This window comes from Sphaerodactylus townsendi, linkage group LG03 (genome assembly GCF_021028975.2).
Source record: "Sphaerodactylus townsendi isolate TG3544 linkage group LG03, MPM_Stown_v2.3, whole genome shotgun sequence".
NCBI classification, from domain to species: domain Eukaryota; kingdom Metazoa; phylum Chordata; class Lepidosauria; order Squamata; family Sphaerodactylidae; genus Sphaerodactylus; species Sphaerodactylus townsendi.
This window is the reverse complement of record NC_059427.1, coordinates 17,685,617-17,708,623: the sequence shown is the minus strand read 5'-3', so window position 1 is coordinate 17,708,623 and position 23,007 is coordinate 17,685,617. Positions and strand designations below refer to the sequence as shown.

General features: G+C 47.8%; 1 protein-coding gene across 1 annotated transcript in view; it reads left to right on the top strand.

Moving 5' to 3' along the window:
• Nucleotides 1–22,219, top strand: part of GABBR1 (gamma-aminobutyric acid type B receptor subunit 1) — a 208,170-nt gene extending 185,951 nt beyond the window's left edge. The window contains 12 exon segments of the mRNA XM_048487278.1: nucleotides 563–805; nucleotides 2,082–2,145; nucleotides 2,514–2,591; nucleotides 3,454–3,604; nucleotides 3,944–4,076; nucleotides 5,224–5,340; nucleotides 10,230–10,337; nucleotides 11,364–11,457; nucleotides 12,329–12,456; nucleotides 14,140–14,268; nucleotides 16,674–16,817; nucleotides 19,667–22,219. Of these exon segments, the coding sequence (XP_048343235.1) occupies nucleotides 563–805; nucleotides 2,082–2,145; nucleotides 2,514–2,591; nucleotides 3,454–3,604; nucleotides 3,944–4,076; nucleotides 5,224–5,340; nucleotides 10,230–10,337; nucleotides 11,364–11,457; nucleotides 12,329–12,456; nucleotides 14,140–14,268; nucleotides 16,674–16,817; nucleotides 19,667–19,912 (1,635 nt within the window). The 3' untranslated portion in view covers nucleotides 19,913–22,219.
• Nucleotides 22,220–23,007: the final 788 nt, after the last annotated feature.

Genomic DNA, 23,007 nt, shown 5'->3' with positions numbered 1-23,007 from the left:
CGTTTTTTCAGTGAAAAATTTGTCTCGGTTTTCATCGATTTGCAGTAAAGTGCAGGGGTTTGTGGAGAAAAATCACCCGGACAAAGCTGTTGCAGGTCATGTCTGCAACTTGTTTAATGACAATGTCTTGCCCCATTTCAGACAAATCTTAAAGAGGCGTCAGAAACAGACCTCTTTGGACAGCTTTCTGGTGCGACATTGGTCCACTGGCTCTGAAGCTGGTCCTAGTGTTATTGTTTGCTACCATTTTCAGCATTAAACACCATGTTTAATGTGTTTTTGGTATGTTTTTTTGGAGTGCCTAGAATGGATTAATTGGATTTACATTGATTCCTATGGAGAAATTTGCCTCTGTTTTCATCGGTTTCGGTTTTCATCGATTCTTTTTGGACGGATTACCAACGAAAACCGAGGTTCCACTGTATTACTATGGCCTATAAATGCATATGGCATTTTACAAAGGAAACAGATCCCTGCCTCTGTGACGTGCGTTGAAGCTGACTCCTGCAAAAAAGGGGACGCTGCACAAAGGGTTGACCGCTTTATCTTTTGCTCCCTCCAGACATCGCAAGAGTTCATAGAGAAACTGACAAAGCGTGTGGAGAAATCTCCCGAGGAGACAGGCGGCTTCCAAGAGGCACCTCTGGCTTACGATGCCATTTGGGCCCTGGCCCTCGCGCTGAACAAAACCTCTGCTGAGCTGGTGAAAAAGGGCCTTCGTCTGGAAGACTTCAATTACAATAACCGGACCATTACGGATGAGATCTATCGAGCGCTCAACTCCTCAGCCTTTGAAGGAGTCTCAGTGAGTGGCCCCTTCACTCTGATCTCCTGGTTTATACATGTGGGTGGTTGGGGTACAAAATGGCAGAATGTTCATTTATTTTATTTTATGTATTTTATTGGATTTATATCCTGCCCTATCCCCACAAGAGCAGAATCACAATGTAACAGCAAATTATACACCGATTAAAATCATTACAGTAAAAACACCAATCCGATATTAAACTATTGAAACAATACCATTAAAACAATAAAACAAGCTCCAATACAAAATAGTTGGTAGGTGTCAGAAACCAGTTGCAGTAGCTAATAAATAATAATCCCCATCATCACCTTTTTCCCTTCTCTCCCTCCCTCGTTCCCCCCCCCCCCCCCCGGCCAAAAAGAGATGATCTAGTTCCATTTGATCTGGCTGGCTAGGTGGGAAAGGCCTGGTGGGACAGCCATGTCTTGCAGGCACTGCAGAACTGCTACAGCAGCCGCAGGCCTCTGACATCACTCGGTAGCTTGTTCTACCAGGCTGGAGCCAGGGTCGTAAAAGCCCTGGCTCTCGTCAAAGTCAACCGGATATCTCTCGGGCCGGGGATCGTCAGAAAATTCCTCTCTAAAGAATGGAGGGGTCTTTGAGGGCTGTACGGGGAGATGCGGTCTCAAAGATATGTAGGCCCAACACTGCTCAGAGCCTTAAAGGTCAGCACCAGAACTTTGTGGGTGGGTGGGGTACAGAATGTGGGTAGTTGGGTACAGAATGTGGGTAGTTGGGTACAGAATGGCAACAGGACAGATATAGATGTGCCTACCCCCTCCCATCCTAATTATGTAACTAATTTAATTATGCAGAATTAGCCTATTTTTGCTGTAAATGACTATGTTTTCTACACACAGTGTTTCCTACACAATGCAGGTTTGTTTTTGATGGGTGGGCTTGCAAAGAACAAGAGGAGAGAGATGGGTGTGCGCTTGTGTGAGGTGTAGGGGCTTGTGGCAGAAATACGTCGGACGTTGCCCTGATTCGTCTGCAGGACCTTGTCTTGCCCTAAACTTTAGTTTTAAAATGAAAGCAGAGAGTCTTAAGAATCAAAATTGCATTTAGCACCCCCCCCCCCCGGCTCTGCACACGTGCATAACGTTTGGTAAGAGCAGAATCAGAGATGTCCTGCATGAGAAACCATCCTCCTCTTTTGTGGTGCTTCTTCTGGAGAGAGCGAGTGGAGGATTCAAGACTCCTCCCGCTCAGCTGTGCGGTTGAACCTTTGAGAAATGACATCAACACGCCTCCCTTTAATGTCTCTTGTCAGGGACACGTGGTCTTTGATGCTAGCGGCTCTCGAATGGCCTGGACCCTCATCGAACAGCTACAAGGTGAGTTACAGTTATTGTATCAGGAGTTTTCTGGAGTTTTCTGGAGTTGTTTCCTGGCACATTTCTGCAGTTGGGTGACTCTTGGTGGCTCCATCTGCATGGATCTGGTTGTGCGGTTGACAGCTATTTGATTTTGAGAGGCTACGACATATCTGGGCTGTACCATGCGTGATTTCCTGAGCCCACAATTATCCTGTCGCTTCGTCCTGCTATTATTATTATTAAATTTGCTTGATTACTAATTCCACCACTCATTGGGTTGACAGCTGGTAATTCATTCCCTCTTCCCAACCTGGCCTTGCTCAGGGTGGGAGGGACGGTGTCCTTTGACCCTCCCCCTTTCTGAAATGCCCTCCCTCTGCCGACAGATGGCGTCTATAAGAAGATCGGCTATTATGACAGCACCAAGAACAACCTCTCCTGGTACAGCAATGTCAAATGGATCGGTAAGAGACAGAGGGCATGTCTGCATGCAGGGACGAGAGGCAGAAGGTAATTGTGGCAGGAGGGACTCAGTCTCCATGGAACAGATCTGAGGGTGAGAAGGTCTCTTTCCATAGGTGGCTTGAAGATCTAGATATGGTGGTGTTGGCTGCTTTGACGAACAGAAAGTTTTAAATAAACACACATCTAATTTCTGGAGGGGGATTTTTGCAGCTAGGGATCTTAACCCAAATCACTGGGGAACGTCAGGGCACAGGGGTTTGTTGTTTGCAAACTGTGATCTCAGCTCAGATTCAGACCATCTGAAAGAGACTTAATAAACGTTGGGCAAAGCCTGTGCTCAAGAATATCTTATCAATGAGTACGGTAAATTGTTTCATAGTGTAGCGATGAACCAGGGAGTGTAGTATAAGTCTGAGGCACTGAGAGGTCCCTTAGATCAACAGTGCACAAGGTATTAGGAGGAGTCTCTTCGCTGGGTGTGCACCAGAGATCCCTGAACCTTAGAAACATTAAAAGCATGGTAAAGAAGAACACCACCAGCTGTAGCATAAGACTTGTTGAAACGTTCAAGGAGGATGCTGCAGAAACATCCAATGGATGGTAATCCAGGGGTCTGCAACCTGCGGCTCTCCAGATGTTCATGGACTACAAATTGGCCATGCTGGCAGGGACTGATGGGAATTGTAGTCCATGAACATCTGGAGAGCCGCAGGTTGCAGACCCCTAGGCCAAAACGAATCAGTCTTCCAGGGTTGCCAAGACAAGTAGTGAAGCCAGAACAAGTAACAAGAGTCTTCTTGGATCCGGCGGTGGGTAATGGAGCAGCTCCTGAGTGATTCTCTTCTCCCCAACATCCTGCAGGGGGTAGCCAGCCTTCTGATTACACAAAAGTTATCGTCACTTTCCGGTACCTGTCCCAGAAGCTCTTCGTTTCTGTTTCGGTTCTGTCCAGTCTGGGCATCCTGTTGGCCATCATCTGCTTGGCCTTCAACATCTACAACGGACATGTCAGGTGGGTGACTCCCCTCCCAGGCACATTCGGCCCCCTCCTCCCACGCCTCCGCTCTTCCCACACCCTCCTTGAAAGCTAGCAGCTACTCTCAAGTCATTTCCAGGGATGGCCTTCATGCTGGGTCTTCTCCTGGCCCTCAGCCCCTGCCTGCTATGCAGGGTCCTGGCTGCAGTTTCTCAATGCCAACGTGGCATCTGAGGTGTAGAAGGTTGTGGAGCTACCTCAGTTTGGTGTTCTCTTGTCACTTGGGCGTGAGGGATTGGCATGCATCGGTAAAGCAAAGGCAGCTAGGCCCGAACCTCTGCAGATGGGCCTCTGATGATTCCCATCCCTTCACAGGTACATCCAGAACTCGCAGCCGTACCTCAACAATATGACAGCAGTGGGTTGCGCCATGGCACAGGCGGCCGTCTTCCCTCTGGGACTTGATGGCCTTCACATCAGCATCGGGCTCTTTCCCTTCGTATGCCAGGTACGTTTGAGCTGCTCCAGGTTGAGCGGTGTGGGCTTCTAGAGTCCGATGAGGGGCCTCTCTGGCCTACAGTGCTTTACAAGGTTTTTTCTAACTAACCAAGATGTCTCTCATAGGATGGGAGAAGAATCAAAACGGAGAGAGTTGGGGGCTGAGGGGAGGAGTTATGGAACAGGGGGAAGGTTGGAATGAGGCTGAAATTGTGAGGCAAAGTGTATGTTATGGCAGCACGGGGTCATAAGTGCTATGTTAGAAAGCCAGGGTGGTGGAGGAGGAGTAGTTTGGATTTATATTCCCTCCTTTCTCTCCTGCAGGAGACTCAAAGGGGCTGACAATCTCCTTGCCCTTCCCCCCTCACAACAAGCACCCTCTGAGGTGGGTGGGGCTGAGAGAGCTCCGAGAAGCTGTGACTAGCCCAAGGTCACCCAGCTGGCGTGTGTGGGAGTGCACAGGGTAATCTGAATTCCCCAGATAAGCCTCCACAGCTCAGGTGGCAGAGCTGGGAATCAAACCCAGTTCCTCCAGATTAGATACATGAGCTCTTAACCTCTTACGCCACTGCTGGTGTAATGGTTAAGGGTGGTGTAATGGTTAAGGATGTTGCGTTAGAATCTAGGAGGCCCGAGTTCAAGTCTCTAGTCTTCCATGAAGCCATCTGTGCGCCCGTGGGCCGGTCACGCTCTTGTGTCCTTGTCTGTGTCACAGGATTGTTGTGAGGATAAAAAGGGGAAGGGGAAATCGTGAAACGCTGTGCTCCGAGATGGAAGGCAGGATGGTGGGAGACAGGGGAGGTTTGGGCCTTCTCCACGAGCCTGTTTTCCTCTTTTTGCGTCCCAATGGAATTTTCTTCTGGCATCAGAATTCCATTGGGGGGGGAAATCTATGGTGAAACCGTTTGGGGGTGTGTGTGATGAGAGTGTGGTTCATCTTCCCCCTTCTGTGCTTAACATGGTTCCCCCCACCCACATTTTATATGCATTTGGAAGTGACCTTATCTACTGATTATATTTTACAAATGTCTGCTATCCTGTCTTCCAGCTTGGCTTCCGGCCGATGCTTTGTGGGAAGACTTGGCTGTTCTTAGCAACGCTAGGTAAAATCTGGCAGTAGACGGTGCTCTTTGAATGGGTCTTGTCTCTCCCCACAGGCTCGCCTTTGGCTTCTGAGCTTAGGTTTTGGCCTGGGCTACGGCAGCATGTTCACCAAGATCTGGTGGGTGCATACGGTTTTCACCAAGAAGGAAGAAAAGAAAGACCGACGGAAGGTGAGGGATTGTGTGTTTGCTATCTGTCTGGAGCAGAATATATTTGGTACTGTAAGTACTGAGAAGGGTTCTGGAGATACAGAGGTTTAAAACCACTATTATTATTACTGCCGGTTCTTTAGCTCGTTGTTGCTGGCCTTTCATCAAAACTCAAGCCTCACCCAGGGTTCTAGGGTTTTTTAATGTATCAGTGTAGTGTTCATGCAGATCCCAGCAAGGCTGCCTTCTAAATCTGACAGATGTTGATTTTGGCGATTTGAAGATGTTTCAAGTGCCGCCCTGGTGTTTTCGGAATGGCGCCCAGAATGCCGATTACCACTGGGACAACCTTAACTGATTTGTGCCATAGTCTCTGAATCTTGATTTTCAAATCATGGTATTTAGTAACCTTCTCGTGTTCTTTTTCAACGACCTGCTGTCACCAGGTATTGATGTCACCTTGTGTCCTCAGTCACTGTGAAGTCTGAGGTATTATGTGCCAACACTTTGTCCACTTGGATTCGAAAGTCCCACAAGATCTTGACCTTCTCATTTTCCATTACTTTCTCTGGACAGTGTTCCCACCAGTTTTTAGCTGTACTAATGTTGTAATTCTTGCATAAACTCCAGTAGATCATTTTGGCTACTGCAGTGGTTCTCAACTTGTGGGTTGCGACCCCTTTGGGGGTCGAATGACCCTTTCACAGGGGTCGCCTAAAACTCTCTGCATCAGTGTTCTCCATCTGTAAAATGGATACATGTTAGGGTTGGGGGTCACCACAACATGAGGAACTGTATTAAAGGGTCGCGGCATTAGGAAGGTTGAGAACCACTGGGCTACTGAGCTGTGCCTCTCTCTGTACTCAGTCTGCGCCATCTTTTCACAGCAGCTGAGTACATGAGCTACAGTTTTGTTATCTTCCTTTAGTGTTATCATTATATCACAAATATCTTCCCAGCAAGTCAGCACCACCCCAGTATGTTCACATTTGATACTGTTTGCAAGAGATTTACTGCTTTATGCAGCTTTGGAGTATTTGCGAGATTAGTGTCTTATACTGCAGAGGAAATTGTACTGCAGAGGAAATTGCTGCTCCTGTGATTCTTTTCACCAGGCCAGATTAGAAAGTCCCCTTCCACTAGGTGTTTTTTTTCTTTCCTGTTTGGAAAGTTTGCTCTGGAGTTGGCATTGGGAAAACAGAAGGTCTGCTCTGTGCATCTAAGCTTAAGAATTGCTCCACTTCTAGGCTTCGTTGCTAGTTTGTTTGAGCATCGGAGAAAGGGAAACTCGCCTGTCACATTTGGAGTTTCAGTGATGAAACAACAGTCAAACAACAGTTATTCAACAGTTATTGCAATGTAAATTCAACAGAAAGTAGAATTAAGGTTATGGGTTTTTTAAAAAAAAGTTTATTTCCCATAATGTGGACTGTCCTCACCATCCTACGATGAAAGCCAAAACAGTCTGTTTTCAGCCATTTTCTACATTTTCCTCTATCGATACACATCCATGGTCCCGTTGTGCTGCTGAGACAGCCTTTTCTTTGTGCTACTCTCTGTTAAGATTGTTCTGGTAACAATCAGGTTGTGGGCTTTCTGTGCGCTCGGATTGGTCCTTGGGACTGATTTACCAGAGTGGGTAGAGAGAGCACCTTCCTTTTTTTTTTTTACGCTTGTGACAGCTTGTAAAACAGTTTTATTTCAGAGACTGTTGGTGGAAGGTCAAATGGTTTTTATGAGATTGGCACTCAGGTTGCCAATCACTTGGTAAAACCTTGAGATCCCCCCACAATTATAAGTGATCTCCACACTATCGAGATAATTCCCCTGGGGGAAATGGCTGTTTTTGGAGGTGGGCACTGTGGCATCTCATGCCCAGTTGAGATCCTTCCCCCCCCCACACACACACACACACACACCCCTCTAAATCCTAATCTCCCCAGGTTCTAGCCCCAGACCTCCAGGAATTTCCTAACCTTGAGTTGGCAACCCTAGAATAGGCTCTGCTGCTCTTATCCCATTGATGCTTGATTGTTATATTGTGGTGGGAGGGGTTTGTCTGCAACATGCGGTTGCTTTGCTTTGCTAGCGACCTTGTGTGTATACTGAGATAAAGGGGGACATAAGACTTTTAAATTAATGGATATAGTGTTGAGTTTTGGGCCACTAAGACTGCTCCATGATACAGCTGTCTTGGTTTCTAAGGAGATGGTTTGCTTTCATAAACATATTGATGTTCGGCATAGTCCACTATGCAAGCACAGGGTCATTAATTACCTGTGTGGTGATATCACATCACATCTCCTAGGCCAGACCTGGGCATTATACGGCCCGTGGGCCACATCCGGCCCGCCGGATGACCCTGACTGGCCCCCCTGCCATGCTGGGGAGCGAGGCGCCTTTGAAAGCCCCGCAGAAGCCGGTTGCCTTGGCTGCCGGCTTCTGCGGGGCTTTCAAAAGCACCTCGTCCCCCTGCCTTTTGACCCGGCCCTCCACAATATTTTCTGTTTCTTATGCGGCCACATGGAAAAAATAATTGCCCACCCCTGTCCTAGGCAGACTATGTTTATGGCGTGGTTTGCCGTTGCCTTCCCCAGTCATCTAACAATCTGGGTACTCCTTTTATTGACCTTGGAAGGATGGAAGGCTGAGTCAACCTTGAGCCGGCCACCTGAAACTGACTTCTGTCGGGATCGAACTCAGGTCGTCAGAAGAGCTCTGACTGCAATACCACAGCTTACCACTCTGCGCCACGGGGCTCTTAATAACGGAAAGTTGGAATGTTTAAGAACATAATATGTAAGATCTGTAGGGAAAGTTCATTAGTGTTGTGGGACAGGGTGGTGTGGGGGAGAAAATGTGACTTTTCAAGGTAAGGGAAGACATGGCAGGGGTGTGGGAGCTCTGTGGTTACGAGACCAACAATGCCCTTGCATTCCATTGACCTTCCCTCGAAGGAAATTCCACCCCCTTCCACCTTTAATGAGGCTTTAGGCTTTGTCTATATGTCATGAACAAACTTTGTTTGCGATGGGTCAGGAACCCAGCTAATCATCCTTTCTGGAATGATGCGTTGAGAGGTTGAAGCTTTCTGTGACTAATTTTCCTTCTTTCTGTTACCTGGGTGTCTTTGCCAACTAAAGCAGGCTTCTTTCCTAGCAACTGGAATTCTTAACCAGGATTAAAATAATGGCGAAGAAACCCAGTTTCCAGGGGGGGGAAAGAACCCTCGTTCCTTAAGGCGCTTTCATTCACAGTTAGTTGAAGACATACGTCTTGGATCTCAACGTGCCAGGGGGCGGAAAGAAAGCAGACATGCCCAGCAATTAACCAATGCAAACAAAGTGGGTCAACTTCCATAGATTTATTTTGCTGGCAGTGGTGCTTCCCTCCAGTTCCAGGAATCTTCCTCTGGCTCAAGAGGCTTTTCTGCCCATAAAACAGCCTCTTCGATCAAAGGTAGACTCCTCATTCTGGAGGAAAGTACCGCCACAAGCAGCGGGGATCCAACCCGCTGAAATCTGTTTCTTTGCCACTTCAGTGCCTGAGGGGTTACATAAGCCCCTTGCGTTAATTGTGACTTGCTAAATGGGTTTCTCCGTAGCCAGGATTCTTAGCCATGCTGTGAATCTGATAATGAATTCTAGTTAAAGGAAGAACCTGTCTAGCCTTAAGGTGATTAACATCCATGGCGATGTACCACCTAGAAGGCGTGGGAGGGACGGGGGGGGGGGATTTGTTCCCGATTTGTGATTTTAGCAGAATCCCTTCATTGTCTCACACCAGCGCTTCGAGTGTGAACTCCAGATTGTTGTTGACTAATACGATGTTATGTTAGATTTGTGCGTGACATGAGTTAATAATGCTTGGCCTATACCCCTCAGTACTGCTAATATTTCTTTTTCTCCATTTTTAAAAATAATTTGGCTCAGTGTTTATTTTTGGAGGAAGAATCTCCGTTCCGTAAACACGGGTTTCCGCAGGCGCAATATCTTCCACCTGCAGAGAGCAGCTTTCTCAGCCTTCCCCTTGAGTGGCAGCCTGGAATGCCCCTTGGAAAACAGGAGGGGGAAGCCCAGAATGTCACACTCTGTGGGCGGAAGAAGCCCTTGCATTGCAAGAAACACTGCGCTGGATCTGACCTACTTTGTATGTGCCTCTTTCATTCACATGATTTGTTAGAATTGATTTGTTCAAGGCACTGAGTAGATCTCTCTCACATACACTATGTCTTTCAATGGAACTGTTCTCACAGTCCTGTGGTAACAGGTGTCTTCCTGTGCTACAGAGGACATTCATGGCTTTTGAGGGGATGAAGTTCATTGGTCCTATCCAGAATTGACCCTAGAGTCACAGCTGATACAGCTTGGGTTGTTTTTCCTTCTTTCGCACACTAGAGAATTGGTGGTCATCCAAAAAAATAAGGTGGCAATTAAAAAAATTGCTTAGTGTAACACAGAGTTAACTTAAGGAATTTACTGCCACAGAATATGGTGATTGTCAAAGGCATCTGATAGATTAATGAATAGATCTAACTAAATGTTCAGAGACACCATACTCTGCATGCCAAGTTCTGGGGTCTGAAAACGGGGAGGGCTGTCCTCTTTATGTCCTGGTCGTGAGAAAATATATAGATATTTAGAGAGAGAATATATATATATTTATGGAGAGAGAGAGAGAGAGAGAGAGAGAGTTCTCATGTCCTGCTATATTAGATGATGTATTTCAACTGAGGTATCAACAGAACTTCTCCTGTGGTAATATTCAGATGTCTAAGAAAGCACAGGAATTTAAGGCCTTTGGTAACTTCCTGTGGAAGAGGCCCATTTCCTGTGTTCCAGAATACCCCGTTGAGCTCCTTGGGGTGCCAGAGCAGCCCATTCCCCCAACTGTTCTCTTGTTTCTTCCAGACTCTGGAACCTTGGAAGCTATATGCCACCGTTGGCTTGCTGGTCGGGCTTGACGTTGTCATCTTGGCTATCTGGCAAATTGTTGACCCTCTTCAACGTACCATAGAGGTAACATCCTTGAACAGCGGGGCAGACTTAAGATTTCTCTTCAGTGGATTTAATCGAGTGACTTTTCCTAAGATGAAATATTTGTACGTCATTTGATCCAGGGCTTAAGCTGTAGGATCAGTTTTCAGTACCAGGACTGAATCCTTAAGAACAGGGAGTAATAATGAGAAGGGCCTCTGAGAATAAGCAAAGTGCCTTTCTGCTCACTGCTAAGAATCCTCTCTCCTTCCAAACACACATGCTGTTTGTGGCAATGCTTCGCCGTGGCAACTTTCACACATATTGCATAATGCACTCTCATTGTATATTAGCAATCGTTTACAAGTGGGCTTTCCAATCTAGTTGCAAGTGATTGCTGAAGAGCATTGAAAGTACATCCTCCCAATGGGTGTGAAGGTGGCCATGACATTTGTTAACATGGTGCGTGAGAGACTTTGGGAGTTCATCTTGCCAGTAATTAACCATCATCCATCAGACACTGGCATTTATAAGCTTCCTTGTTCGATAAGGTTTACGAGGTTTCATGTTTGCAGTTAAAAACCTTGAACTGCCAGGTTGCTAGTCCTCTCATCCTCTTCCTCTTGACCCTTTGTCTTTCTGCTGGTGCCGTTTTGAAGCCGCACTGGTTTGTCAGCATCCTCTTTTAATGGTGCTCCCCAGCAGAGCAGAACACAGTCCTGCCGCCGCTGTTTTCAGTTTAGGGGCCCATCGGGAGAATCGCACAAAAGAACAGTCATTAAATCTTTCCTTCTTCCCAAGGGCTTTAACTTTAGATATTCTGATTCTAATGGGGTGAGCTGCCTTGAGCTGGGCCAATAAACCGCTTTTTAAAAAGTGCCCCGCCCCACCCTTTAAATGGCAGCTCTCTAACGCAACCCTGCTCCGGGTGTAATTGAGGCACGGGCCTGCCGCCACTCTCCTCAGTTGTAATGCAATGCTAACCAACATTGTTGACTCATCATTAACTCATGTTTCGCTTGCTGCCTGGCCCGGCCTCTGCCAACGTCTCCATCACATCTCCTGAAGGAATTCACGAAAGAGGAGCCCAAAAGCGATATTGACGTCTTGATCCTGCCGCAACTCGAGCACTGCAGCTCCAGCAAGATGAACACCTGGCTGGGTGAGCCTCCGGAGGGAGTCGGGCTTTTTCCAACGTCCATCTCCCCCCAGTATTTAAAGCCCTCCAGCCTTTCCTCTCCTCCAGCAACCCCATCCTTCCCCATTCCAGGGCCGTCAGGGCTGTGAAAAGGAAGACAGACGGCAGTCATTACTGCTGGCTACCAACTGGGATTGATGCTAGAGGGGAACGTGAGAACTCTGCAATAAAATGAATCAAAATGAAAAGTACCAAGCTATCCCACAGCCTCTCGCCAGGAAAGTCGGAATCTTGCCCTCTGCACAAATGGAACAAATCTGCATAGATTTGTTTGACCGACACCATTTGTATATGCGTGTTGCCAGTTGGAAGGGTCAAGGAACAACAGGGTAGCTGAAAGCCCACCCACTGATAGTTCCAGTTCTCCTCGGTTCCTCTGGCTTCTGCATTTCCCATAAGGTGGAAACTTGTTTTCTTTCCTTTTCTTTAAATCAACGTCATGTTCTGTGCCCGGCCGTTTCATGGAATTGTGGGATACGCGCAGCGCAGATGATGGAGAGGCTTGTGTATAATTTGCACTAAAAATGCCATGCGTTCATCCTGATTTTGCACTAACAGCCTCAATTATCCGTGAGGCTAATATTGAACAACTGTCTCAGCAGTATTGGAGGTTCCTTGCTGTATTAGGGTCACTGAATTATGGGGGTTGGTGTATTCAGATGTTTCCTTCTACATATTGACCCAGACAGCGAAACTCACCTGCCTGCCGTGCAAAATCTGCCGCTTCTGTAGCCTGATATTGTGCCAACTCCAGGCACCTCCACCCAGCGTCCTCCACTGCCATATTTCCTTTCTGGTCTTTGCCGCTGATGTCCACCTTTCTGCCTCCATGCAGGTATCTTCTATGGCTTCAAGGGGCTGCTGCTGCTTCTCGGCATCTTCCTTGCCTACGAGACCAAGGGCGTCTCTACAGAGAAGATTAACGACCACCGTGCTGTGGGCATGGCCATCTACAACGTCGCTGTGAGTGGCTCGGTGGCGTTTGCCTCTCTGACAGAAATGTCTGGGTTAATAACTAGGGAGGGAATTTGAACCTAGGCCATGGGTAGAGTTGCCATCCTCCAGGTGGGGCCCAGAGATCTCCCCAAATTGCAGCTGCTCACCCATTGACAGAGATCAGTTCTCTTGGGGAAAATGGCTGCTTTGGCAAGGGGGATGGGTGGCATTATACCCTCTGAGGTCCCTCCCCTCCTCAGACTATGCCCTTCCCAGGCTCCACCCTGAAATTTTCAGGAATTTCCCAACACAGACCTAGCCACAGGGCTGAAAATGCCACATCCTGACCCCCAGGTCTCCAGGGGGAGGGGAAAGGGCATGGTTTTGTCTAACTTTTTTTCTTGTGGAAAGACACGAAAACTGCCCTGATTTTTCACTTTTCCTGGCTTGAGGTGTGGACTGGTAGAGATCAGTGCTGGGGGCACCTGCATGCAGAGGTGGGATCCAGCAGGTTCTCACAGGGTCCCGAGAGTAGGTTACTAATTATTTGTGTGTGCCGAGAGGGGGTTACTAATTGGTGGTTTTTGCCATGTGATTTTTGCCTTAGTTACGCCCCTCCTCTCAGCAGTAGCGCGCAGAACTTGAAGCAGTCTAGCAGGAGGTGCACCGGCGTGCGTGGCAGCCTGCGCCTGCGTGCATTCGTTTCCTGCCTGAGGACCGGCGCAGCGGCTGCGTCCTTGCCACAGCCCCGCCCAGGAATGCCCCGCCCTGCCCCCATTGTGCCCTGCCCAGCCCCATTGGCGCTACGCCACAGTTTGAATCCCACCACCATGGGAACCTCTTACTAAAATTTTTGGATCCCACCACTGCCTGCATGGCTGTACATCCGTGTTCCCAGTCCTTAGCAAAAGCACACTGTGGCTATGCCCTGTGTTTCAGCCTCTTTCATGTCATATTTTCTGTACATTTCCTCATCCCTGACTTTCGGGGGTGTGCGTTGTGTTTCTGGATTCTGAACCTATGTGAATAAGGTCCATTCATCTTGGTCACCTGTATTCAACAGATCGCAGATAACCTGAGAGTTGAGGTGAATACTAAAGTGGCTAAGATTGCAGGTAACAGCAAATTGTTTGTGATGAGGAAAATTCACGCATACTGCATAGAGCTCCAAAGGGATCTCTCTAAGCCAGGGGTGGCCAACCTATGGTGCTCCAGATGTTCATGGACTACAATTCCCATCAGCCCAATTGGCCCAACTGGCCGTGCTGGCGAGGGCTGATGGGAATTGTAGTCCATGAACATCTGGAGCGCCATAAGTTGACTACCTCTGCTAAGCTGTGTACCTCCTTTCTTGGTTTGTGGGCTTTCTGAGGACTGTGCAAAATAAGATGCTGGACCAGATGGACTTTGGGGTCTGATCCAGCAGTTCTGTTGCTAGGTAGTTAAAATCCCTGTCTCACCTGTGCACATCATTCCTTCTTTCTTTGCCTCGATTCTCAGCAGCGCAATGATAAGTTGCTTCCATGGCTTTTGTCTTCGAGAGGTACAAGAGGAATGCTGTTATCTGTCTTGAGCTACAAGGCAAAGTCAATTACAAACACTGATTTGCACATGTGGCCATCTCTCTGCTGCCCACCCTTCCTCCTGATGGCTATTTCAGCATGCAACGTGCAAAACTCTCCAGCCTTCCTGGTTCTCTTCCTAATGCAGGTGCTGTGTCTCATCACGGCCCCCGTGACCTTGATCCTCAAGAGCAAACAGGATGCATCCTTTGCTTTTGCCTCGTTAGCCATCGTTTTCTCCTCTTACATCACCCTGGTCGTGCTCTTTGTGCCCAAGGTAACCATCGAGGGGATCACAGCCGCGTTCAAGCTGTGAATTGGGAGTGGTTGACTTGTAGCATGCTATCCAGCAACTGAAAGGACTTTTGGGTCTGCTTATTACCCCTGGCCCACGGGAGGTCCATTTGGCCTCAACGTGGGCCAGGGCCTTTTCAGCCTTGGCCCCTTCCTGGTGGAATAGTCTCCCAGAGGAGATCAGGGCCCTGTGGGACTTCACGGAATTCCACAGGACCTGCAAAACGGAACTGTTCCGCCAGGCATTTCGTTGAGGCCAGTTTCTGATTCCTGACGACCAGTCTCTCGTAGGGCTAGGTGTTTCAGCCCATAGATAGGTTTTCTTCTCTGCTTTTTTTTTTTAACAGCTTTTAGTGTAATCCGGTTTATTAACTTCTGATTTTATGGACTATGTTGGTTATTTTATCTTTATTTGGGTACTGTTTTGTTTTTAAATTATGGGTTTATTCAGAACAGCTTTTATGTACTACACTGTGGGTTGTACATCGTCCCGAGCCAAATATGGGAGGGGCGGTTAACAAATCTAATAAATAAAAAAATAAAATGAAGAACCCGAGTCCTAAGAATCTCAAGTGTCATACAAACAAAACCAAGTTTCTAGCCCCAATGTTTATTGAGACGGGCTGTATAATGTAGTTGTGTTATACTGAGGCAGAAGCCCTGAACCTAAGTACACTTACTTGAGAGTAAGCTGCATTGACCTCAGTGCTTGCTTCTGAATAAACATGTAGGGGCCTGTGACCATGGCTAGGGATTGCTTTCTTATTTATTCCAATCTGTGTGTCTCATTTCCAGCCTGTTAGTTAGTTAGTTAGTTAGTTAGTTAGTTAGTTAGTTAGTTAGTTAGTTAGTTAGTTAGTTAGTTAGTTAGTTAGTTAGTTAGTTACTTACTTACTTACTTACTTACTTACTTACTTACTTACTTACTTACTTACTTACTTGGATTTTTATACCGCCCTATCCCTGAGGGGCTCCGGGCGGTGTACAACAAAACTAATACAAAACAAGTTCGGGAGCAAAACTATATAATTAAAACAACAGCAATCCATCGAAGCTCCATCGTTAAAATATACTAAATTTCATTAAAAACAGCGGTAATACCAAAATAGAAGGCGCCCGGTAAACCCTTTTCCTTAAAACACTCCCCTAGGGAGCAGCCGGACTCCTCCATAGGAAGGTAATCTAGATGTAATCGAGCAGGGGCGCCATATGGTATTTTATTAAATTCAATATAAAAACAAGGAGCTAATAACCACATGGTATGGTAACTAGCAGTCACAGTGGCATCTAGTTGAGGTTAACCAGCACCACTTTACCACTTATTTATCTGCAGTCAAGTAAGAATGGATGGCCCAGGCCAGCTGAATCTCCTCCGTTCTCTGAAGCTAAGGAGGATCAAACCTGGTTGGTACTTGAATGGGAAACCTCCAAGGAAGTCAAGGGTTCCTTTTCAGAGAAAAGCAATGGCACATTTCTTCTGAATGCCTCTTGCACTAAAAAGCCCACGAGGGGTTGCCACAAGTTGACTTCAACTTGACAGCACTCTCTACTACCGTCTGAAGGACAAATGCAGTCACAGGGATGCCTAGTCTCCTTTCCTGCCTCCCTCCCTCCGTCCCAAGTCACAGTTGACTTATGGTGACCCCGTAGGGTTTTCAAGGCAAGAGACATTCAGAGGTGGTTTGCCATTGCCTGCCTCCTCATCATACCCCTGGTATTCCTTGGAGGGCCTCCCATCCAGATGCTAGCCAGGGCCAACATAATTTTACCTAGCTTCTGGGATTTCATAAGATCAGACTAGCCTAAGGCTGTCCAGGTTACGTCTCCTGTTTCTTAGCCTTTGTTATTTAAGTAATATAGAAAGTCACAGTTGGGAACTTGGGTCTTTGCCAGCACTTCAGAGTGACCCAGGATAAAACTCAAAGCCAGTGGAGAAAAGAAAAGGTTTATGCAGAGGGTTTTATGCAGAATGTTTGCCAGGATTAGTCAGCATCTCTGGGGCGTTATCAGCCTGGCTGGAAGTAAACATGGCTAGCTGGAAATGATAAGGACCAATGGATGGGAGACAGAAGGAGAAGAAGAGGCTAAGAAGGGGGCTGTTATTGAGCCCCAAGGAGAACTCATTGCCAATAGAGCAGAACCTTTCTTCTTGGCCTTCTTCCTTCCTCCTGAAGGCAGGTTGTTTGGCTTCTCTGGTAGAGGGAACAACAGGGCTTTTAGCAGACAGCCGCTTTTTACAACCAGTTTGCCAAACTCAACAAAAAGTTAGGTACCGGTTCTACCGAACCAGTGCGACCCAGTTGTATCCTACCACGGACTGTTGGGCTCAGGCTCTTGCCTTTTCAAATGAGCAGTGGACACACAGCTGAGTGTTGGGTCTTGTGACAGATGCGGCGCCTCATCACCCGGGGCGAGTGGCAGTCCGAGCAACAGGACACCATGAAGACAGGCTCATCCACCAACAACAACGAGGAAGAGAAATCGCGGATACTGGAGAAGGAGAACCGCGAACTGGAAAAGATTATCTCTGAGGTGAGGAAGGGAGGGAGGAAGTCAGGGGAATATCCTATCATCTTTCTATCACAGGCTTCTTTCACAATACTCAGGTCAGCGTGCATTCTCTTTTCCTTCCTCTGTTTGTCATTCAAAGAAGACCTGTGAGGTAAGGTGGGATAAGAGAGATAAACTGGCTGAGGGACTTCATCATAGGGTGGGAATTCGAACCTGTTTTTCCCAGGTCTGTGATTATCTAACTGTGGCTCCTTATTACATTTCCTAGCATTTGTTGTTATCCCTTTTTTTTCCTAGAGCTAAAGTTTGTGCCACGTAAAGACCAGGATTGTGAGGGTGGTTTTGTTGACTTTTTAGAAATAGTGTATGACTCAGTGTACATTGTGGCTTTGTAAAGTTAGTTTGTACAACTCTTTTCCTGAGTGTTCAAAGATCTTTGCATATATTATCTCAGTCATCTTTATGACAATGCTACAGGTTGGGACCTAAGGCTGGGAGAAGGAGGGGGTTTGCCTAGAACAGCCTGTGCCAAAACTACCAATTACAGGGACACTTAGCTGTTGCTGATCCCCTGCTCCCCATATGTCGATCTATGGCTACCAATCTTGACCCTCCTTGATCTCAGATTGCAAATGTCTTAGCAGACCAGGTGCTCAGGAGCAGCAGCAGCAGCAGCAGGCCATTGCTTTCACATCCTGCATGTCAGCTCCCATAGGCACCTGGTGGGCCACTGCGAGTAGCAGAGTGCTGGACTAGATGGACTCTGGTCTGATCCAGCAGGCTAGTTCTTATGTTCTTATGTTCATATACAGACATGCACACACATCTCCCCAAAAACATTTACCTGCCCCCTACAAATTGAAGCCAATGAGCTGGGCAGAAAAATTGTAATCATGGTGCCCTCACACCATGAATTTCTCTGGCCAAATATTATTGGGAAGATAGGGGTGAGATGAGGAACTCGACTGGCAGCAGCCATGTAAGATGCAGTCAAACCTGTAGTGAGTTCACCAGAGGTTGAACCTTAGATCAAGGGTCTGCAACCTGTGGCTCTCCAGATGTTCACGGACTACAATTCCCATCAGCCCCTGCCAGCATGCCATGCTGGCAGGGGCTGATTGGAATTGTAGTCCGTGAACATCTGGAGAGCCACAGGTTGCAGACCCCTGCCCTAGATGTTCAGCCCTCAATTTGGAAGCTCACCCCCCAATGCAGGAAACTCAAAACTGTTTGACAGGTGGCTCTCTGAAGACCTCTAAGACTGTTTGACAGGTGGCTCTCTGAAGACCTCTAAGCAAGGGAGAGCCCATCATGCACTGACCTTTTTGATTCCATTGTCAAACCGCTCTCGCAATCAAGAAGTTTCTGCTAACGTTCAGTTGAAATCCACCTTCTTGGAACTTCATCTCATTAGATGGGCAGGCCCATTCCAAGCCAGAGGCTTGTTAAATTTAATTTAACGTCCGGTTCCGGTGGTGGGATTCAAATAATTTAACAACTGGTTGTTTACCAGCACCATTTTAACCACCGGTTCTGCCTAAGTGGTGCGAGCCTGCTGAATCCCACCACTGGACACAATGCCAATGCAGTGCTGCCCCACTGCCTCCAAGAGGGCATTCTGGCAGTGCTCCAAAACTCCCCTGCTGCCAAAGAGCACCATAGCACTTACAAGACTTGCACCATCAAAAGGGTGGTGTAAGTCCAGGTGGCGGGATACAGTGCTCCCAGCCCTAAACCCTGGGAAGGAGCCCACTAAGGTGATCACCGGCTCATCTGCCACCTTGGGGAAGGGCAAATGAGCTAGTGCGTGTCTGCATCACTCCCTAAATCCCTTTTGGCCCTCGGCATTGGATGGGACTGTCAGTCTTGCCTTTGGGAGCTGCAAGAGAAGGGAATCTTTTCCCTCTTCCAGGTTAACAGCCCTTCAGATGTCTGAAGAGCGTGACCACGCCCCCCCCCCCCCGAGTTCTTTTCTCCGGGCTAACTATACCTACTTCTTTCAGTCAGCATCCCATCTTATACCCTGAAACCAGCAGCGCTATACCAGCCCTTTGCTTTCTTGAGCTAACACTCCCTACCCTCAGCCTCCTCTTTGTCATTAGTTTGTCTATCTTTTAGGGCAGTGGTGGCGAACCTATGGCACGGGTGCCAGAGGTGGCACTCAGAGCCCTCTCTGTGGGCACGTGCAAACAGAGTCCCCCCCCCCCACACACACACACACACATCTAGGCTGGCCTGGGCCACTGGGCTCGATTATTAGCATTAAACCTAAGACCTAGTTTTGGGGAAGCAGTGTGGAAGCGTAACCCCTGTTAAGCGGCTGGTTAAACCCACTGATTTTTCATCGAAGAACTTAACCAGCTGCATCGCTTTTACCTGGAGAGTAAAGCTCAGGTTGCTGGCAATGGGGCTTGCTTCACAGATGAAAGCTTCTCCTAGGGCCGTGATTCATCCGTTGGAAGAGTTGCACGGTTGCTTCAAAGAAAAGCCACCGACTACCACCAAGCTTACTCCCGAGAAACACACGTCTTGGAGCCAACCGTTTTTTCTAAACTAAAACCTCAGTATTCCGGTTAAATTGCTGTGTTGGCACTTTGCGATAAATAAGTGGGTTTTGGGTTGCAATTTGGGCACTTGGTCTGAAAAAGGTTCACTATCACTGTTTTAGGGTATCTATCCCTTTACCCAGATTGATGCTCATCTGGCCAATAGAATGACTCCTGCTTTGGTTGCCAGGCAACCACTACCTGGCTGCGCTTGTAGAGAGAACAGGCCCCTCCTCACCCCAGTTCTGGGCTGTGTCACCCACACTGGAGTGCTGCAGGGGTTTGTTAGCCCCGTTTCACTCCTCCTGCCTTTGTCCCTGACAGAAGCAAGAGCGCGTCTCTGAGCTCCAACAACAACTCAAAGAGCGGCAGCAGCTGCGGTCACGCCGACGCTCCTCCAACTGCGCAGCTGACAACCACTTCAACAACACGGCCTCGGCCTCGGCAGCCACGGGTCCCAACCTCTACCAGCCCAGCCTGCCTCTCGTGCGCTGCCTCGTGGCCGAACAAGCGGACAAGCTGGGGCGCAACAACTGTGACGGCAGCCGCGTCCACCTGCTCTACAAGTGACGGACCTTGCAGGAAGCGCCAAAGGAGAAGGTGGCTGGTGCCTGCACAGCTGGGATTGGGGGGGAGGGAGGCCGAAGGCTCATGATGCTGGTGGGTAGGACTGGGGAGTTTTTTTAAAAAAACAACAACAACAAAAAAGCCAAAACATCCTATGGTCTTTGTAAAATAACCTTTGTGTCTATCAACTTGCCTATCCCTGGAACCTGGAATCCAGGTACCAACTCTATGGAGGACTTTATTTTAGAAGTAGTGGATTGCAGGGTCACCCCCTACTTGATGTACGCACGCTGGACTACTTTGAAGTGTTCCTATCAGGGAAGGGGTAGCCATTGGAAACATGGTCCATCAAGGGGAAAGGTTCTGCGGCTCTTCATGTTTGTGTGTGCGTGTGTGTGTGTGTGTGTGTGTGTGAGAGAGAGAGAGAGAGAGAGAGAGAGACATTGGCATGTGGCCTCCTGTGGTTTCTTTTTCTGTGCATTTATCTAGATAATCAGTGATTTCTGCAGCCAGGCCACATACATAGATAGAATCAGAAGCCAAATGTGTGCAGATGTGGAAGAGGCAACTGTGAGGGCAAATCTGCTTTCTCCATCTTCTGCACTGACATATGTCGTCATCTGTCGGATGAGCTCTTTGTCCATTTGTCTTGTTTCAAAAGCACTTGGATGGTGAAGGTTGTTTGGAAGTGTTTTTTTAATGGCATTTTCTTTTCTTTTCGTCCATTAGCAGCACAAGAGACCGACAAGGTTTTTGGGGTATAAGATTTGAAAAGCTTGTACCCTTGAAGGCTTGCCGTCTGAAAAACTTGTTAGTTTCTAAGGTGCTTCTGGACTTGAATGTCACTCTGCCACTGCAGAGCAGCATGGCTACTCTCTTCTTGTGTTTGACATCTGCTTCGACATGCGGGGAAATCATCTTTCTGATGGACACACACAAAAATGCCAGTCAGCACTGCTTTGAGAAAAAGGGCGACAATTTAGGGATTTTCAGTCAGCATTGCACAAAGCTGGTTCCTTCTGAAAGTACCACCCTCATACTCTCCCGGTTGTCAAACTTGATCCTGCAAAGACAACTTACAGACATGCAGTGAGGCTGTTGCTGAACATCTGTATGTCTGCCCACAGCTTTAGAATGGAGTGCCCAACCCTGCCAATTACATGTACAATTGAGTTGTAGCATAGCAGCCACACTGAGGTACTTACAGCCATACTGTCAATCGCCTGTCGCCAGGAATGAACAGACACTGTAGCTCAGAGATACACCCCTCTGCGTAAATAGTTCCCTGCAGTCGTGGACCGAACTGGTCTGAAGCACAGTCGTGCTGTACAGCACAACTGGAAAGGAGCACTTTGGTGTAGCAGAACTAGACTGGGACATGTGGCACGTCTGCAATTGAATATGGTCAAACTAGTGCCTGCTCTGATTGGGTGACTCACACTGGCCACCAGAAACACCCACCCACACACCCATTGTCCACTTGCCAGACTTTGTGTGGACCCCCTGATGTTCCTGGGCAATAGTAAAATCGAGTTAGACCGTGTGACTCGAAACAGATTAATTTGCACATTAAATGGGATCCACGGTGCGCAGGAATGATGGGGCGGGGGAGAGAGAGATGAGGCTTAAGGCACATTGCCATCTTGAGACTTCCTATATATACTCGCCAGGTAGCTGCAAACTTCTCGAACTGAGGTTCAGGGGTGCTTCCCTAATAAGAAGGGGACTTGTCTTGGCTTTACATTTAGAGGTGGTGATCAGGCAAAGATCCCAGCATCAGTCTCCCTTGTTAAAAAAAAGAAGAAGAAAGGCATAGTTCCAAAGAGTGTGGGATGGACAGAGACTTCCAATGGGATTGTTGAGCTGCGCAAACAGCATCGTTTTCTCTCTCTCAGAAGCCTGACCCTCCCGAGTTGGACCATTGGGCAGGGACATACTCACCACAAATGCCTTCATCTCTTCCCCCTTAAAGGAATGCAGGGAGCTGAAGTCAATAGAGTGAGAAAAGGACAAAGAGGATCACAGATGAACATTAAGCAGCTGGTCCAGCAGCTACCTTCCACCGAGCCCGAGGAGTTGCCTCAGCCGTGCGTGTGTATGCGTGTGTGCATGTGTATGCATTGTGCATGCACGTAATTGGTGCCAGTTCCTCCCCACACTTTCCCCCTTTTCGAGCACTTTATCATCCCAGTAAATGTGGAGGGAGTAATAACAGGTGCTGCCGTGGTTGAGGATGGGGGAGCCTCAACTCCTGGCAGACTTCCCCATCCAGCATACAGACATTCTCCAGTAAAATAATACAGTCTGAAACCTGGGCTCCTGTCCTTTGTGGATTACGCTTTTGTCTTATGGTACGCTGCACCCCCTCTCCAGCTCTTGTCCCCTCCGTAGAGGCAGAGTGGCCAGCACGACTTCAACGCAATCGGGAGCATAGGAAGAAGGAATGCCCTTCAAACCAATCAGGGGCATAGGAAGAAGGAATGCCCAAAGCAATCAGCAGTAGAAAGAAGGAATGCCCTAAGATTAGAGCCACTGCTGTCTGTCTTCTCTCTGCTCAGTACTCCTAGTTAAAAGCTGGAGAGGACAGGAATGAGAAACAAGAGGCAGTTCTACCCCTGAGGCATAGGCATAACAGATTATGGGCATCATTGGGGAGTAGCAAATCAGAACGTTTTGAGCCACCCATGGGCCACCACCCAGCATAAGTTGTTTGCTTGTGCTGCTAGAGGGCAGTTTCAAAGAAACTTCTCAGATGAAAGAAAATACCAGTTCTGACAAAGCACTTCTGATAGAACATTGAGAAAGAACTAATTCATACCAAATCTGATTATTTGACCATCTGACTGTCTGTTGCTTCATCCATGGCTTGTAGCAGCTTGTGGGCTTCCCAGTCCTGTTCCAGGAAACTATTTTACTAAAACTTGGAAGCTGGGACCTTATAGCTTGGTTCAGACCTAATGCTGAGACATGGTTTGGTGTGATGTGAATGAGTCATGGGAACCCTGCCGGCTCCTTCTTGAGATCCCTACACCCCTTCAATCTCCACAACCTAGTTAGTTGCTTCCACTTTCATGGCAAACCATGGCCTGCTGTTACAT